The sequence below is a fragment of the Lissotriton helveticus genome, chromosome 6 (assembly GCF_964261635.1).
Source record: "Lissotriton helveticus chromosome 6, aLisHel1.1, whole genome shotgun sequence".
In the NCBI taxonomy this organism is placed as follows: Eukaryota; Metazoa; Chordata; class Amphibia; order Caudata; family Salamandridae; genus Lissotriton; species Lissotriton helveticus.
Window position 1 is genome coordinate 744240044 of NC_136067.1, and position 17907 is coordinate 744257950.

At 48.6% G+C, this 17907-nt stretch overlaps 1 protein-coding gene across 1 annotated transcript in view; it reads right to left on the reverse strand.

Annotated features, from left to right (window-relative positions):
* The window catches only part of MANEA (mannosidase endo-alpha), a 300577-nt gene that overhangs the window by 68402 nt on the left and 214268 nt on the right, over window positions 1-17907 (reverse strand). The window contains exon 4 of the mRNA XM_078648240.1: window positions 5891-5967. Coding sequence (XP_078504366.1) covers window positions 5891-5967 — 77 coding nt within the window. The remainder of the gene's footprint in view (window positions 1-5890; window positions 5968-17907) is intronic.

The following is a 17907-nucleotide window of genomic DNA, read 5'->3' on the forward strand; positions in this document are numbered from 1 at the left end:
GAGAGGCAGTGACAAGAGAAAGTAGGGGACAGAACAGGGGGTAGCAACAGGAAAAACAGGGTGTGCAGTAACTGTAGAGTAACTGGAAAATCAGGTCCAGTGATAGAAAAACAAGTGGGTACAGTAACCGAACGAACAGTAGGCAGTAACATTAGAGAGAGGGAACAACAACAGGATGAGGTGCCGGCGATCAGTGTGAGTTTGCAAGCGGTGTAATTGCTGGAGAGACAGAGGGGCAATGACACAAGAGAAAAAGATAGTGACAATAAGGAGTCAATAGAAAGAGGGACATATAGAAAGGGCCAATCACAAGAGCGAAGAGTTACTACTGGAGAGATCTATATATGGGAAAATTTACAGAGGGGATCTAGAGAGAGAGAGAGTGGCATTAACAACAGAGAAAACAAGTGAGAGGGGTGGGGGGAGTGCACGCGTGCGCTAAGCAGCTGCTGTTAGCTTTTTTTCCAAGCACCCACTCGTGCTTGTGGCGCGCCGCAGCGCACTCCCACAAGCTGTAAGCCGCCACGAGTATGTGCTGGGAAAAAAAAGCTGTACAACAGCTAAAGGTCTCCTATGCAGCACATGCGCGATGGGTAGGCGAGAACTAAAAACTAGAGACAGTGTGACATGTATACAACTTTTTGAATAATAGGGCTACCTATTGCACAACATTAGACAGGCAGAGTGGTGATAATTACAGAGGACATTACATGCAAATGTTCTGATCATTTCCTTATACAGCCTAAAAGCATGGCAACGGCTGAGTCAAGAATGGATTAGGATTGTGATACTTGGCAATGGGAACCTCTCACATGGTGGTGCCAACTGACCACAACTGCTCCGTGCAGGCTCCTAGTTCTCTTTTTTATCGTCATTGCTGATTTGCAGGTCACATGCGCACGTTTTTGCATTTGCTTTTAAAATGCTATATTCCACATACCTAAGGCACGTTAACACATGCAGTGTGGTATGTTACATGTCAAGCTCAGCAGCGACCCCTTTCCCTCTGGATGAAGCTGAATAAATGGAACGGTTATTTTTGAAAAGACCTTCCTTTCAAGCGCCCTTTATCAAGCGTCATTGCAAGCGAGGGTCATCCATGAGCAGCATTTTTTCGATGGTAGCTAGAGCTCTTGCTCACCTGACAACCCTCTTAAAACTGGGTCATGCATACACCACGTCCAAAAACAGGGGCTGTCCTGGCAAATCCGGAACATCTGGTCCCCCTACCTTTCACAGCAGTCCACACCATATGATGGGCCCAGTCAGAAGCAAAGGTGTTGTTTAGAAGCTGTTCGAGACCATGGGGTTCAATACACACCGGAAACGGAAAGCGGTTATTGCCGTAGAAAGGTGTACTTGGCAGGAAAGGCATGCGCCCAGTACGTAGCGGACTCTAATGACAGAGCTCGTATGCTACTCCCCACTTGAAAGAACCAGCGAGACTTGCAGACAAAACAGGCAAAAAGGGGCTAAATGTTTATGCCTTCACCTGTCATCTTTAACTTCCAAAATACGTGAAATGATTGGTGGCCCACCTCTTCCATTCCGCTCGGGTGTGAACAGGCCGTCCTTGCGACCCGTTCGAGCTCTTCACTCTGCGAGACATACCAAGCTCCTGGATGGATTGTGCCTTTCCGCAGTGCTCAGTGGGCTAGCTGTGATAAAAACAAGGCCCAGGACAGATTTAAACCACGCCGGCTTAATGTGTATAATTTCCAGCAATATTCTTTATATGCAAAAATCTGTAAAACCCGTTATTAAGCTGCTTGTTGTAAATCGAGGTGGCACGTGTAAAAATCCTAGCGCAGGAGCAAGGAACAATGCAAACAGGATAGATGCAAGCAGCTCTTGTTTGTGGCAATTATGCTTTTCGTACTATATTTTTAGTGTGAATTGGGTCTTCACTTCCAAAATGGACTTGACAATTCATTGTGTACTAAAATAATGCGCAAAGTGCCAGACTTGCATTTCATGTAATTTACCATAATTTTTGGGAAATTTTGCATAATTATACAAAAGGAAATGAATCAATTTCTGCTAACCGTTTGCAAAGATCAAATAATATATTGCTATTGGATTATCTGTATATAGCTTGCAGATGCTAATTCTGGAAAGGCCAACCTGACTTTTCAATTCTGCAAGGTCAGTAAAATTAGTGTAATTGGACCGTGAAGGAAGGCGGGAGGGCCGCGGGGCTCAATAAAAAAAAATTAAAAAACAAGCAGCAAACATGAGGGCCTCGCGCGGCAGGGGGAGGGGTGCGGGCGCGATTCGCTCGCGTGAGCGATAATTGCGACCAGATGGGCCGCGCGCTTCCGCACGTGAATCTCCTGACGTGCACGCATTGCCACTGAAGGCAATGGAACGCGTGCATGTGCTTAGCTGAAAAGTCAAAGCGACGGCAAAAGGTCATTTGCCTTAGCAGCGCCTGCGTGCTGCGAAGGCGAGATCTAAAAACAACCATTGGCATAGCCAATTGGTCTTGCCTTTGGGACCTTGTAAGCATTTAGCCATGCAGCACAGTATCCCGAGTACTACATCTACTGCAAGGGTCACAAAATACATAAAGGGATGCAAACTCCTAACAGTGGAAGCACTAACACTGCCGGGGGAAAATGGGCTACTCACCCTTGTCCCAAAACATCCATACCCCTGCGACTCCAACTCCCAGTGCACAAAGCATCTCAAGGGGTCTTGCAGCACCGTGATCTCCTGGGCCACTGAGGCGACGAGCAGCTGTAGCCCGGGAGCCATGTTCGAAGCAAAGATGAGACACAGGGGAACAGTGAAAATACAGTGAGCAGTTCTAAATGCGCTGCTTATACAACTACACTGTCACTGCTTGAGAATCAATAACTTAACTGATATGCAGTGCACTGAGAACCCGTACAGCAGCAACAGGAGAGGAAAGCCAGCCTGTAAACCTCATGCACCACCAGCAGGGCAACAAAACAACAACAGTGCATGCCACGGGCAGTTAAGGCTAGGATCGCTCATTGTCCAACCAGTGCTCGGTGGAAAAAAAGAGTTGCACACGTGATTTAAGCCTGTATTTTCAAAGATCTTATACACACTCCACAAATTAAGTGGGTGATGGTGCATACTGGTTTTCGACTAAAGCACACTTTCATATTGTCATACACGTTAGACTGCGAGACACTACACGCATTAATAATTTGTAAAAATGAAACAAATGGTGTAAAAATCACCTGTGATGCAACCATAGCCCATATACCCGCCATGGACCTTACGCTGTGTACTGTGTAACGCAGAGCTGATGAAGCATTGCTTTGCTATATTCTTCTAGTTTCAGGTAGGACCAAGCAACCCACGCCACAACAATCCGAGTAACAGACAGTTCTGTGAAATGAAAATGAGGTGTGCTCTGTTTATGTTTCATGTCCGAACTACGTGTACGGCGATCCCAAACAAACAAAGCTCTGTTTTCAGAAGACGGGCCAGGCTACTGAATGAAAGTAGCGTGTACATTAAAGAGAGTGGGGTGTTTTCATCAGGTATGCATAAATAGACAGCTGAACTAGGCTGCATCCATAAAACAGGAATGCACGCTTTGAGTGAGAAACAGGCGCTTGTTAGCCATTTTCCACTCACATACTGGAACTCGTACACCCCCCTCTGAAAAAGTATGAAGGTTCTTTGCAGTGCTTAGTTTGTTAAAAAAAAAAATATTATAATAATAATAATAATAATAATAATAATAAGTGACAGGGCTCTAGTCAGTAGGCTACATGAGCCTGCACTGCCCATTGCTGCTGTCAGTTACAGTAACAGGTTACCTAATATTCACACTCCTACAAGTATTACAATCCTGAAAATATCAGGACCCCAAAGTTAAAGGAATTGCTTTGGGCGCAGGTGTTAGTCATTCTTAGTGTATATTGAATGAAACAACTCTTGTGCTTATCGATCAATGAAGTTCGGAGTTTGCCTGTGAGCTGCAGTGCCGGACTTGAAATCCTGGCTGTGAGCCGCCGGAGAATGAAGAGCGGAACTGGGACGGGATCAGCCACGGATCACGGTAACATACATTGGGTGAGCGATGCACCTTTGACCAGAGTCAGATTAGGAGCGTGTATTCACACCATTGCTGCACACCTGCTTCCCCAGTGAGTCGGTGAGGCAATTCGAGGGTGGACAAACGTAGCTCGCACTGGGAACTATCTTGGAGGGAGGGGGTGTTAAAAACCCTGGGGCACCTGTGACTGGGTTCCAAAGACAAATGAGCACCTGTGGTTGCAGTATCGAAAGCCTGAGTCCACAACTGTGGTGGGGGGAAAAAGACCCCGAGACGCCGGAGGGTGAAGTACAGTAAGATAGATGCCTCAATAGAGTGTCTGAGACTCGCATGACTAGATCATGGTAGGGAGCCTGATAACTCTACTGTATCAACCACCATATAATACTTGTAGCCTTTGCTTTAAAAGGGCAGGTACTCTCAAGTACTAAGAACCTTCAGTTCTTTAATTTTCAAGGAAGAGTAACTGCACTTCTCTGCTTTGGAGCAATACTTTCTTTGTAAATGGAAGAGTACTGCTGATTGTCGGTTTCAGTCAGGTACGCTGGTATGGGAATATTTGCACTTAATTAATTCCAGTTCAAGCACTTCCTATAGCTGAGAGGCATGATCTTGTGGCAGGGAGTCCTGATTCAAAGCTAGGAGCCGTGGACACTTCTTGTAAGTGGGCATTAGACAACCCATTGTTACCCGTGGTTTACACGGTTACCCATCTAGAGACCCATTAAAGTGGTTTTGGTGGAACAGTCCCTCCTAATCCGATGTACCGTTGCTCTGTCCCAGGTTTCCATCGACTGACCCCACCCTATCCGCTTGGGCTAGATCGCCTTCCCCTAATCTTGTGCCACTGAGAGGCCACAGGCAGACTTGATGCACCACGATAGCGACAAAACGATGCCCAGTGCTGCTCTAAAACATGTGCACTCGAAGTCGGGGGGCACTATTTCCAAACCCCAGGGTGTTGGATTGTGCAGCCTGTGCTCTCCTTTGGGATATATTTCTTGCCTTTCTCTTGTTTTAGTATACTCATCACCTAACTTCAACAAAGTCATGGTAGTATTTTGTTTTGAAGTGATTCGAAGATGAAGTTATAGGTTTTTGTTGGTGCAATCTAAAACTGTTTTGAGAAACACTAAACACTCCTGGCAATAGAGGCACTGACTTCACCAATCATTACACTTTGCCATCGTTGACACTTAGTAAGGTTTTATTTTTCGGCTCAGTGGAACACACAGCAGTAGCCACAATCGCATGAGTGAAGATCTGTTATGAACCTGAAGTAAAAGCAAAATAGAAAATATAAAGAGAGGAGGGGCCATCACAGGCTGTAGTGTGATGAGCAAACAAAACATTCTCCTAGAGAAATCGCCTGCAAGGGAGCTAAGTCCACAAAGGGGGGACATTTAAACAAATGTACAAATAACAAGCCAGCATTTGTAAATGACCCAGATCACAGCCAATGGCAATTGGTGGGTGTGCCATAGCTCATAGAAAAGGATACAACAGGTCTTCAAGGCTCGACCTAAAAACTAAGTAATACAAATGCAGTTGAGTGATCAAGCATACTTCGTGAAGTTGCGGCCCTAAAACAAAAGGTTAAGAAGTAAGGCTTTGTAGAGAAGCAAGGTGATCATAGAATATGATCAAGTTCTTTCCATAAAGAGTGGTGAATATTTGGAGCCAGCACCATGCAAGTGTTCAGGGAGCATTGAATTATGTCTGGGCGAGACAATGGAACCTGGGGACTAGATGGATCTAGGTATTCATTGGTCATCAGTAGCTCCGTAACCATTTCATAACATTTAATACTGTAAAAACATCCAATATTTAAACAAATGTGAAAAAACGTACGTGTCAATGATATATTTGATGTTGCTGTGTAAATTACGGTCATCTCGATCTTTGTATGGTTCAATGTGAAAAGCGACCTAGAAGTAAAAATCACATTTATTTTAGCCATTCACTTGGATATCTTGTATAAAAAAAATGAGAAGCAGTAACATTTAAGATTATGTTTACAAGGGAGCTTATAATGCAGAAATAAATTGCCCAACTAAGACACACAAGTTTGTTTGAAAAACATCCAAGAACAACTATTTGCTGCTCTGCTGAAAGACCCATATCACAGGGGAAACTGGTAATGTGGAGCACAGGGAAATAATATATTGAAATTTTAAAAAGGAGGATTAGAGAATCTGGTTCCAATGAGTTAATCATGGCTTAACTAAAGTCACGCCTGCAGCTACTTCACAGAAAGGCTTACTTTGGCCTTGAAAATTGTTTTGAGGCTTACAGAGGGTTGCATAAGTAGCTATGTTACCTGCAGCATGTTTGCCCCTAGTCTGACACATAGGCTATTACATGTCTTAGTTCGCTTTGAACATACCTACCTGGTAAATAATTTCAGTACATTAGAGAAAATAAGGAAATGGCTGACAGCTAGGAAGAACAAATTGACTGCTGCCAACACTTACCCCTCAGGAAATATTAGTAGCGATATACTGAATAGAGTTACACATAACTTTAAATGTTTTTGAATATATAATTATGCCTACAAACCACGATATTAAATGTGTGTTTTTAGTTTTAGTTAAGGCGTTTTAGAAGACACAAACCAAGGGTCAAGGGGAATAAAGCAGCAAACAATCGGAGCGATAAACCTTTAAAGCATTATACATATATAATCACTCACTTGTTTCTGGCATCTCCCTCTAATACGTCAAAGGGACCACGCTAGACAAAGTATGTAAAAGACCAACCTCTGACATCCCCACTACAACTATTGCCCCGATTATCAAATGAATTTCTTCAATGAAATGATTAAATGCCTAGGACTCAAGCTCAACCTTTCCTTGAATATTCTATGTAATATCCTGCAACTTAAATCCTGCAACTTAAATCCTGCCAGAATTACCCCACTTTCACACAGTTGCATGCCTTCCTCGTCAAACTTTATAACACATATTGCAGGTTATTATCTCTTGTAGCAATTCTAAATTGGCATACAATGCATTAATTCACACTCTAGTGTCTGGGGCAGGAAACCCCTTTTTGAATGTAATTTGACCTCACTTCGTTTATGCGCACTACTCACAAGTGCAAAACTACAGTTACAGGTAAGTCACTTTTTCTTCGGCAGCATGAAGGTAGCCTAGATTCACCTGCTGTGCATCAACTGTGCAGCTGTATCTCACATAAGGTGATGTGCGTGAAAAGTGAGTAGCAGCGAGCAAATGCTTTAGCACCGTTTGTGCTACTACGGCTTCCCGTGTTGCCTGGATATCTACACTGAAGCGCTTAATGAAGCGCTTGGCAAAGCTGTGTATGAAATGAAATATTTATAAAGCGCGACAAGACCCTAGGTATTTAGGCGCTAAATACACTAGACGGCAGTCATTGGAGGAAGAACATTAATAGAAGCATGTTTTTAGATGCTTCCTGAACTGAAGCAGGTTGTGTTCATTTTTTATTTTTTATTTTGTTTAAATTCAGTCAGCATCAAGGAAAAAAAAAAAAAAAAAAAACCATAGCATTGTTCACCATTTTGCATATTTTGTTACATCGTATTATTACATCACGTAGTCAATAGCATAAAAGTTAACATTATTTGTTCCTCATTGTCGTGGGGGGAATCGCTACATCATCATCATCTACAGGGCCAGACTGGGAACGAAAACCGGCCCTGGCAAAGTGCTCGGCCATATTTATGTAATTGAGTTGCTGTGTAGTAAAATTGGTGTAGGAATTTAAAGTGTACTATGCGTAGTTTACAGTTCGGTGTCATGAGCTGCAGCTGCATACAACTATAATCCCGGTTCTGTTCACTAATATTGTCCCCTAGTGTGTGTTCCCATTTATGTAATGATCTATTCACTGTGTCCCTCTGCTCCAGTTGGGATGTGTTATAAAATCGTGTGATCAGTTTCCGGCGGTCCGGTGCATTCAAAGCCGGCAGAGCTTGTAGTTTAGGTGGTTCATCCGGGTATGTGGTAAATAGTTCCTTTATCGCTGCCTGCAATCGCATGTGGGCAAACCGTTTCATTGGTGTTTGGTGTGTGCTCAACGAGGGATCTTCCCTCCCAATAAAGCTAACATGTGGGAATATATCTGCTGTGGTGGTTAATTTCATATCCCGCAAAAGTTGGAGCATGCCATTCTCCTGTGTAATTGTCAATTTCGGATGATGCGCGAGTGGTAGTGCTGGCGCATAAACAGTAAATTTCTCGGCTCTGCGCGCCAGCGTGTGCCATGCCCTCGAGGTGCATTGAACTGGCGTTATCTTGTCAGAGTGGGTGAAGGAGTCAGGATCTGATATATATGCTGTACGGGGTGTTGGGTCTACACTGTCCCTTTCCACCGCCACATCGGGGATAAAAGCATGTGTCAGTATATTCCAGCTTATCCTCGCCTGTTTTCCAGCCCATGTTAATTTCTGCATTGCCATTATCAGTTTCGCAAACAGTGTCTGTGTTAACCAGATTGGGATATTACTAAACAAATACAGCAATTTCGGCAGGACAATCATTTTCTATAAAGCTATACGGTCCGCAAGTGAGAGAGGCAGCCTTATCCATCTATCTATTTGCTCATCCAGTTTGGATATTGTTCTTCCGTAATTTTCTCTTACCACCAATTCCGGGTCTCTATGTATCCAAATGCCGAGGCATTTTACCGGATCTGCACACCAAGTCAGAGGATAATCCAGATTCGGGCATGCAGTAGCCAGCGTAAGAGGTATAACCACAGACTTATCCCAGTTGATCCGCAAACCAGACATATTTCCTTATCAATGTATTCAAGTGTGAGTCCGGGTGCCTTGTGAATAGCACCAGGTCATCCGCATAAAGGGAGATATGAAGGGGTCGGAGGTGGAATTGCAGCGCCGCCTCTGGGTGCAATTGTCTAATCTTGCAGGCCAGAGGTTCTAATACCAACGTGAACAAGATAGGTGAGAGTGGGCAACCATTGCGCGTTCCTCTACTTATACGTATAGGATCAGATGTTTGTCCGTTAATTCTGACTCTAGCACTGGGACCTTGGTATAATAATATTATCCACTTCAGAAAGCCCTCCGGAAATCCTATACGGCGAAGAACTGCGATCATATACACCCACTCCTCGGAATCAAAGGCTTTCGCTGCATCTAATAGGGCCGCCGCTGCTGGCACCTCAGGGTCTAAGTGGTGATACAGAGCAAAGATGGTACGGAGGTTGTGAGTAGTGAATCTATTGGGTACAAAACCCGCCTGGTCCGGCAACACCAGCCGTTCCTCTAGTAGTTGTATTCTGGTTGCAACTATTTTCGCTAAGATCTTTGCATCAATGTTGATCAAGGATATGGGCCTATATGAGTCACATTTGGTATGATCTTTATCTGGTTTGGGGAGCGCTATCAAGAGCGCTTCTCTTAGCGAAGCGGGTAGTCTGCCCTCTTCGTATGCTTTTTCATACATTTCAGCGAGGTGAGTTATAAGTATCTCGCTATATGTCTTGTAGAACTCTCCGGGAAGTCCATCCAAACCAGGAGCTTTATTATTTGGGAGGGAGCATATGGTGTCCTCTATTTCGTCCTTAGTAATATGATGGCTTAGGAATTTGCGGTGCGTGTCGGATAGCCAAACTACCGCAATATCCTGTAAATACTGAGTTATTTCTGGTGACGTGGTCTTGGTTTTCGTGCCACACAGTTCACTATAGTATTACGTCAAATGATCTAATATAGATGAGCTGTCATATAAAACGTGGTTATCATCATCGGTCTTCTGCGCAATATAAGACGCAGTTGGGGTAGGTTTTATTTTACCGGACAAGGCGCGGCCTGGCCTGCCTCCCTCCCCGTATCTACATGCTGTAAATCTGCGTGATTTATATTTAACTTCATCTGCGGCATATTTCAGGTAATCGTTCATCTTTTCCCTACTTTTGGCTAGCAGTGTCAGGCTTTGAGTCCTATGTTCTTCCTCTAGCCTCCCAATGTCCCTTTCAATCATGACCAGTTGGTGTTGTGCCCCTTCAATATACCAGCATGTTTATTGATGGAGTGTCCCCGTATTGTGACCTTAAATGCCTCCCACAGTGTGCCCGCGCTGTCTTCCGAACCTGAATTAAAGTCAAAATAGTCGGTTATTGCTTGTTGTAGCTTTCTACGGAATATTGGGTCTAAAAGAGCACTACATGTGTAGGAACATCCAACGTGAGGCGGACGGGCGAGTGATCAGACAGTGTCTTGGGTAAGTGTGTAACGTCTTTTGTCCACATGCATGCGTCCTGTGTGAGAAGCCAATAGTCAATCCTAGACCATGTATTATGTGTTGTGGACGTGCAGGTGCCCTCCTTACGGTCCGCATGTCTCATGCGCCATATATCCTTCATACCCCAGGCGTCCATGCCATCTCGCAAGGCTTTAGCAGCTTGCTTGCAATACCTTTTATTACCTGTGGATCTGTCCAGAGCCGGGTCTAGACACGTGTTGAAATCTCCTCCCAGATAACTGTTGCATCGGGCAGTTCCCCAAGTTTGGACCATATGCTTGTAAAAAAACTGGGGTCGTCAGTTTTAGGGCAACAGGACGTCATCAAGGTCAGCGTCGTGCCTCCAAAATTACAGTGTACAATGGCGAATCTACCTTGGTCGTCTGTAATGGTGGCCAGGTGCTGGAAGGGGGTCCCACGCTTCACCAGTACCGGCACACTCTTACCATACGTAGAGAACGAGGAAGCCGCCAGATATGTCGCCCATCTCGTGCCCACTCTGGTGTCCGTGTGAGGTGCGAGGTGGGTCTCTTGTAAGCAGGCGACATCCACCCTATGTTTAAACACGCCAGTACTCTGCGCATCTTCTGCGGGTTCTGAAGGCCGCGGACATACCACGTCATGAATGTCAATGCGCAAGTAACTGGGCGTCTGTCAGCCCTTCCTGTACCCTTCATAGTATGTGACCTTCACCTCATGAGGTGTTGTGCAGTGATGTAGAGCAGTTGTAAAATATTCATGTAATGCTGACTGAACCATTTTCTCTTTACGTCCACCCCCACCTCCCCACCTCCCACTCTGCCCGCCCTTTCGCAGCGAAGCCACCCCAAAACATTGCCCCTTCATAACCCCCAGGCCTACCCAGCCCCCTAGAACAGAAACTATCAAAACAAACATCTAATATCTGTGTGGTTCACACTGAGGGGTCAGAGCTGCCGCCCTGTTTCTTGTGGGGCTGATCCCATATGGGTAAACACCCATTCCGCCTATACATCTACACTAGACTTACAGTTATCAAATATTCCACCCATCTATTTGGGTGGGTCCCACTGTTTCGAGGACAAGCCTAAAATCAGGAGATCAAAAACCCAATACTTTAGCGCAGGTTTGCACATAATACATGTAACATCCAAAATATAGAACAAACAGAATGTCATATGGAAACGTATCTGGTTCGTAGCACCATTACAGTCTGAAAAACAAAGTCGGACCGCCAGTGTCATAGCTCCAGCTTCAACTGCCACAGCGCGACCCGGTGTTCAGACAGTTACCATATAGCGCACAACAACAACTGTTACAACTCGAGAGGCCTTCATGGCTGCGCGGTCATCGCGGCACGCCGCCGTCAAGTCTCATAATCACACAGAGCAGACCCTACAGCGTGGAGACAGACTTATGTACTCGTATCAGTTGATCATTCCACATCCAATGTGGTGGACTGCACATCCTGTTCCCCTCTTGGCGATCTCCTCCTCGTATTCGCTTGACTCTTCTGTTGTAGAAACTTCAATACCTCCTGAGGGTCATTGTAGATTCATGCTTTACCATCTAACGTGATGCGAAGCCTGGCTGGATACAGCATAGATTATGGTATGTTTGAGTCTCTCAGCTTTTTTTCACCACTCCGAACTTTTACTTTTGCTTCTTGCACAGGCGTCGTGAAGTCCGAGTAAAGAGAGATATCCATCCCTTCGTGGTTCAGCGTACCCAATACGCTGGCCTTTCGAAGCACTGCAACTCCATCTCTGTAAATCAATATCCTCGCTATTATTGGGCGCGGTCTTGAGCGAGTCGGTGGTTTTGGCGCCAAGGACCTATGCGCCCTTTCGACTATGAATATGTCAGAGGACGTGTCGCGGCCCAGCAGAGTCACTAGCAATTTTTTCACGTAGACTTCAATCGGTCCCGTATTTGTCATTTCCGATATTCCAGTTGAGCGAATGTTGTTTCTATGGGACCTCGCTTCCAAATCTTCTGCTTTGACGGCCACCACCACTAGTCGCTTCTCCATCTTGGTCTGTTTCATGTCTATTTGTACTTGGTTATGTTCCTCTTCAGATACTCTGCATTCGGCTAAGTCAAGTCTTTCTGTGTGCTTGTCTAAGTGTTCCGACATCCTGTCAACCCTGTATGTCAGCGAGTCAATCTTCCCATCAATGTTTGCCAGGGACGCTTGGATCGTTGTGAACATAGCCTGCACATCACCGTTCGTTATCCCGCCTGTTGCCCCCGTCGTCTCCTGCGACCAGGATTGGTCGTCCGCATTTTGATCTGGCTGCTTTCTTGCCTGGTCAAAGGTGAGTTTGAATTGCGTCAAATCCGTCTTACCAATAGTGAAGGTCCTGTGTCCAATATTGTGTAGAGGTGGAGGCGTACAGGAGCCGCAACGCAGAAGCCGTGCCCAGGGCCACCCCACCCAGAACCGCGCACAGGTAGAAAGTCTCTGTGGAGTTAAGATTATACATCTATCAGATGAAGATCCAACTACACCAAGAGGATCTGTGCAGGCTCAGAAGTGCAGGGCGGTCCATTCAACAATGACGTCTGTCTAGATGATGCGCCCTATGCTGTCAGTTTAGCATTACCTTCGTCCGCCACTCAACGACCTCCCCGCCTCTCTGAAAGACCTCTGTTCTAGGCCCCGCTTTGTCTGCTTGCTGATGCGCAATTCACCACCTGCGCCGCTGAAAGTCGTCACCTACACCTATCTGAGCTTGTTATGTAGACCACTCTGGTACAGGAGTACACTGTGGCTGGTAGTTGTGTCAGGGGGGGCCAGCGCAGTTATGGGCATTCCTCGCCGTCAGGGCTTCCACACCAGAGACTTCCCACAGCACAACAGGGGTCTATATATCAAATGCCAGATCCAGATGTAAGCCATGCAACCCAAGACACCCAGAGCAGGGTGCCAGTTATTTCAGCGCTAATCACCCTCACCGATGCACTTTTTTCATGCCTGGCAGCGCCCTGGGCTACACAACAGCTTCCATCTGCTATCAGCTAGCATGCCTGGTTACTCACCGGTAATATCCATTACTCCGAGTCCTGGTCTCCCCGTCCCATTCCTTATACGTGAGCAGCTAGTCTGCTCCACAGAACCCCTAGCCTAGCTGAGCTGTTTGCACTTCCCCCAATATGGCGCCACCAATCCGGTGAGGATAAAGGGGGAAGTGCGTCATAGAACATCCTGAGAATACCAAAGAAAACCAGAACGAAACAGACAATCACCCAAAGAAAACCCAACCAGGGAGGGAGGGAAGGGCTCAGGAATGGGACGGGGAGACCAGGACTCGGAGTAATGGATATTACCGGTGAGTAACCGGGCAATACCTCCTCGTCCTGTCTCCCCGTCCCATTCCTTATACGTGAGCCCATACCCAAGCACACGGTGATTGACAGAAAAAAACAGACCACAAAGGTTTGAGAAAACAAACAGGTCCATTCAATGCACAGAAAACAGTACATTGCAAACAGCATGCACCGCAGAAAGGACAAGAGCCCCAAAGGCAGCAGAGGCCGCCATCCCCAACTGAAGCATGCAATGGGCAACAAAAGCAAGGGGAGAAGCCCACGTGGCAGCATTGCAAACGTCCCTCAAGGAGGCCCCCTCGAACAGGGCCCAGGAGGACGACACGCTCCGGGACGACCGACCCCGAACAGAGGAAGGCAGAGGACAGTGGGCAGAGTCGTCAGAGGAAACCACAGCACCCCGGACCCACCAAGACAAAGGGGACAAAGAAGGACGAAGCCCCAGTCCCGAGAGGCCATAGGTGACAAAGAGGGAATCAACCGTCCTGAAAGCAGTCGTACGCGCCAAGTAGATGCGGAGAGCCCACAGCACATCCAAAGAATGGAGGAGCACCTCCTCAGGAGAGGCAGGAGCCGGAAAAAACACAGGGAGAACAATATCCTCCTGACAGTGAAAAGAAGACACCACCCGAGGGAGAAAGAACCGACTCGGGCGGAGAATCACCTCACCCTCGCAAAAGCGCCAGAAGGGGGGGAAGCCATCAGCGCCCCAATCTCATCAACCCGCCGGCCATAAGGAGTGGCCACCAGGAAAATAACCGCAGCCGAAAGGAACTACAGGGCCACGGAGTCCAAAGGCTCGAAAGGAGGACCCGCCAAAGCCCGCAGAACCAGGGGAAGACCCCAAGGAGGCACAGGAGAACGGGAGACAGGACGCTGAAGCAAGAAACTCCGCAGAAGGCGAGCCACCAACGTGGAGAAAGAGGCAACAGAGAAACCCCGAAAGCCAAAATGGCAGCCCACTGAGCCCGCAGGGAAGAAACAGCAAGCCCCAGGAGGAAACCATCCCGCAGGAAGTCCAACACCCTCACCGCCTCACAGGAGCCAGAAGAGAGACCCTTCCCAAAGCACCAAGAAGAGAAAGATAACCAGTGACGGGCATACGAGGACAAAGCGGAAGGACGCCGAGAAAGCTGAAGACAATGGGCAACCTCCACCGAGCAACCCAGAACCAGCAAACGCAACCTCTCAAGTGTCAAACCCCCAGCCGGAGGCGACACAGGGAGGCAAGGCCGAGAAGAGGAACCCTCAGAGGGGAGGGACACAGGGGAAACCTCCAATGAGGGCGAACAGAAAAGGTCAGCAGAAGGGGGTACCAAGACCGCCGAGACCACTCCGGAACAACCAGGAGAACCTCCGCCCGATCCCAACGAATCTTCCAGAGGAACCACGGAAGTAAGGCAAACGGAGGGAAGGCAAACAGCAGACCCCTCGAGAGGGAACGATGCCGCAAAACCGAGGAAGAAGGGCGGAGACCACCGAGGCAAAAAAATTCAGCCAAGGAAGGACGAACCGCAGGACAATCAGACCGAACAGATCCGGGGACAGACAGAAGGACACCGAGGATGGGAACACCAGGCCCAAAGAGTCCGCAGGCCCAATCTCCTTCCCCGGAAGAGAGACCGCCGTCAGAGACAAGAGAGTCAACTCGGCCCACAGGCCTACCGTCCGGGAAAGGAGAGACAGGGCACGACAGGCCCCCCTGGTGAGTCACATAAGCACGAAGCACCAGACAGTCGTTCTGCACAGAGACCACCTGACCCCGAAGGAGAGGAGCGAACCAACCAAACCGCCCACAACACCTTCCAGCCCGACGACTGGAGGGACACGAAGCCGGACCACCGACCCTGAGCCGTGGAGGCACCCAGAACAGCATCCCACCCCAGAGCACTAGCATCCGTGGACAAACGACCACAGATTGAGGAGGAAGGAGACTGAACCCCCGGGAAAGAGAGAGAGGGGACAACCACCACTGGAGATCCGCCCGAATCCCCGCAGTGACAGGGAACAGATTCTCGTAGACCAAGGAGGCAGGATCCCAGTGCGACAGGACATGATGCAACAGGGGGTACAGATGCAGCCTGGCCCAAGGAAGGAGAAGCAAAGCGGACGCCACCTCCCCCAGACTCCGCAACCAGAGACGGGCAGACACCTGGGACTGGGACAGAAGCCAGGAGAGGGGACGAAACAAAGTCAAATGGCGTCCCTGTGAGAGAAGAACCATGACCATGACCATGCGGAAGAGAGCCCCCAGGAACCACAGGGACAGGGAGGGCACCAGGGAGGACAACCTGCGGGTGAGAAGGAACCCAAAGGAACCCAGCAGAAGACACACCTGATCCACATCCGACAGAGCCCGTGAAAAAGAAGGAGAGACAATCAACCAGTCATCCAGGCATGGAAACACCAGCAAACCCCTGGAAGGAAGGACACCCACCAGAGGGGCCAAGAGCTCGGCGAACACCCTGGGCGTCGAAAAAGGGCCGAAAAGGAGCACCCGGAACTGACAGTGCAGGGACCCCACAGGAAAACTGAGAAAACTCAGGACTTCCGGGAGGACAGGAACGTGGAAATACGCATCCATCAGATCCAGGGATGCCAGGAAGCCCCCCAGCAGGACCAGAGGCAGGATGGACTGGAGCGCCACCATCCAGAACGGACGGAGGACAACGAAGCGAAAGACCCGCATCAGAACCAAAACAGGACGAAGATCCAAAGCGTCTTTCAAGGAGACTAGAAAGAGAATCGAATAGCAACCCCCGCCCCTCTCCAGAGGAGGAACCTCCACAATAGCCCCTACACCAACAGGAGCCGCACACCTGCCAACAAAGCATCACTGCGCAGAGGAAGACGGGGCAGGGGAGTCCGAACAAAACCCGGAGGAGGAGGAGAGGAAAATTCGAGCCGGTAACCAACTGAAACAGTCTGAACCACCCAAGCAACCGGAATCGACAACCACAGGGCGCGGGAGGACCGGAGGCGACCGGCAAAGGCTCACTGGGAAGAGGAGGAAGCGGGGGTGGCAACACCGGCAGAGGCCCGGGGCATGGCACTTCCAGGGGCCCCCCGGTCACGACCCCAGCCACGAAAGGGCTGAGAAGCGCCACGAGCAGGAGGCCCAAAAGCGCGATGATAACCAAATCCACGACCCCGAGAAGGAGGGCGGACCGGAGACACGAGCCTGCGGTTCCCAGCAGAATGCTAGACCATACCCCCCAGCAGAGGACCAAACACCCTGGAACCTTCAACGGGCAACTGAAGGAGGACCGATTCCTGGGAAGAGTCGGCCTTCCAGGAACGCATCCGAAACATGAAGACGGGCAGCAAGGAAAGCACCAGAAGCAGCCGCCGCCGCCACTAACAGAGACAAAGAGGCGAGGCATCCTCGCCGTCGGACAGCAGAACCTATAGGGACTGAAAATCCACAATGAGCGACTGAATCATAAAGATAGAAATGCAGACGCCTGGACAGAAAAATCAGAAGCAGCACAGGAACGCTTCATCACCCCTCCAACACGCTAATCCACAGCGTCCGCAGGAAGGGCGTCCTCAGAAACGACCAAACCCCGAGAGGAAAGGCCAGCCATCAAAAACCAACTGTCACAGCCTGAGGTAACACAGCAGCAAAACTCTCAAGAGGGTAACGCCTGGACAGGAAACGAGGAAAAGCAGACTCGTCCACCTCCCACTAACCGCGAGACAGCACATGGCGTACCGTCCTGCGCAAAGGAAAAGAGCCAGGAGCAGGCAGGACATACTGCATAAAGAAGATATTCTCCAAAACAGCATCCGTAGGAGGAGAGAAGGCCAAAGCGGACCGCACATGGGTGGACAGTTCAGCGAGCTCAGCACCCTGAACAAATCGACCACGCACACCCCCAACAACATCATGACCATCGTCATCCACAGGAGCAACGTGCGCATCCAAAGAGACACGAGGCAGCATGGGAGAAGGCCCAGCCGCGTCCCAAGCCAGGAAAAGCAGCAGCCACAGCCTCATGAAGAACGAGGCGCAGGGCAAAAAGAGGGGAAGCAGAGGAAGAAGCCTCGGAATCCATGCCAGCAACCAGCGGAGTCCAAAACACCAAAACAGGCAGAAGCACGGCCAAAAATCCAGCCAGGAAGGACCCCAAATAAAGGACACAAAGTCCCGAGGACACGAAGTCCCGTGAGAGCTGTAAAATTGGGCCGGTACAAAAGGTACAGGTAGCAACCAAATTCACCCCCAAAAGCACCGTGTAAACACGAGCGCCGCGCCTCCACACACCGAAAACCCCAGCCCGCTAAAGCAGGGCACATGGGGAATCA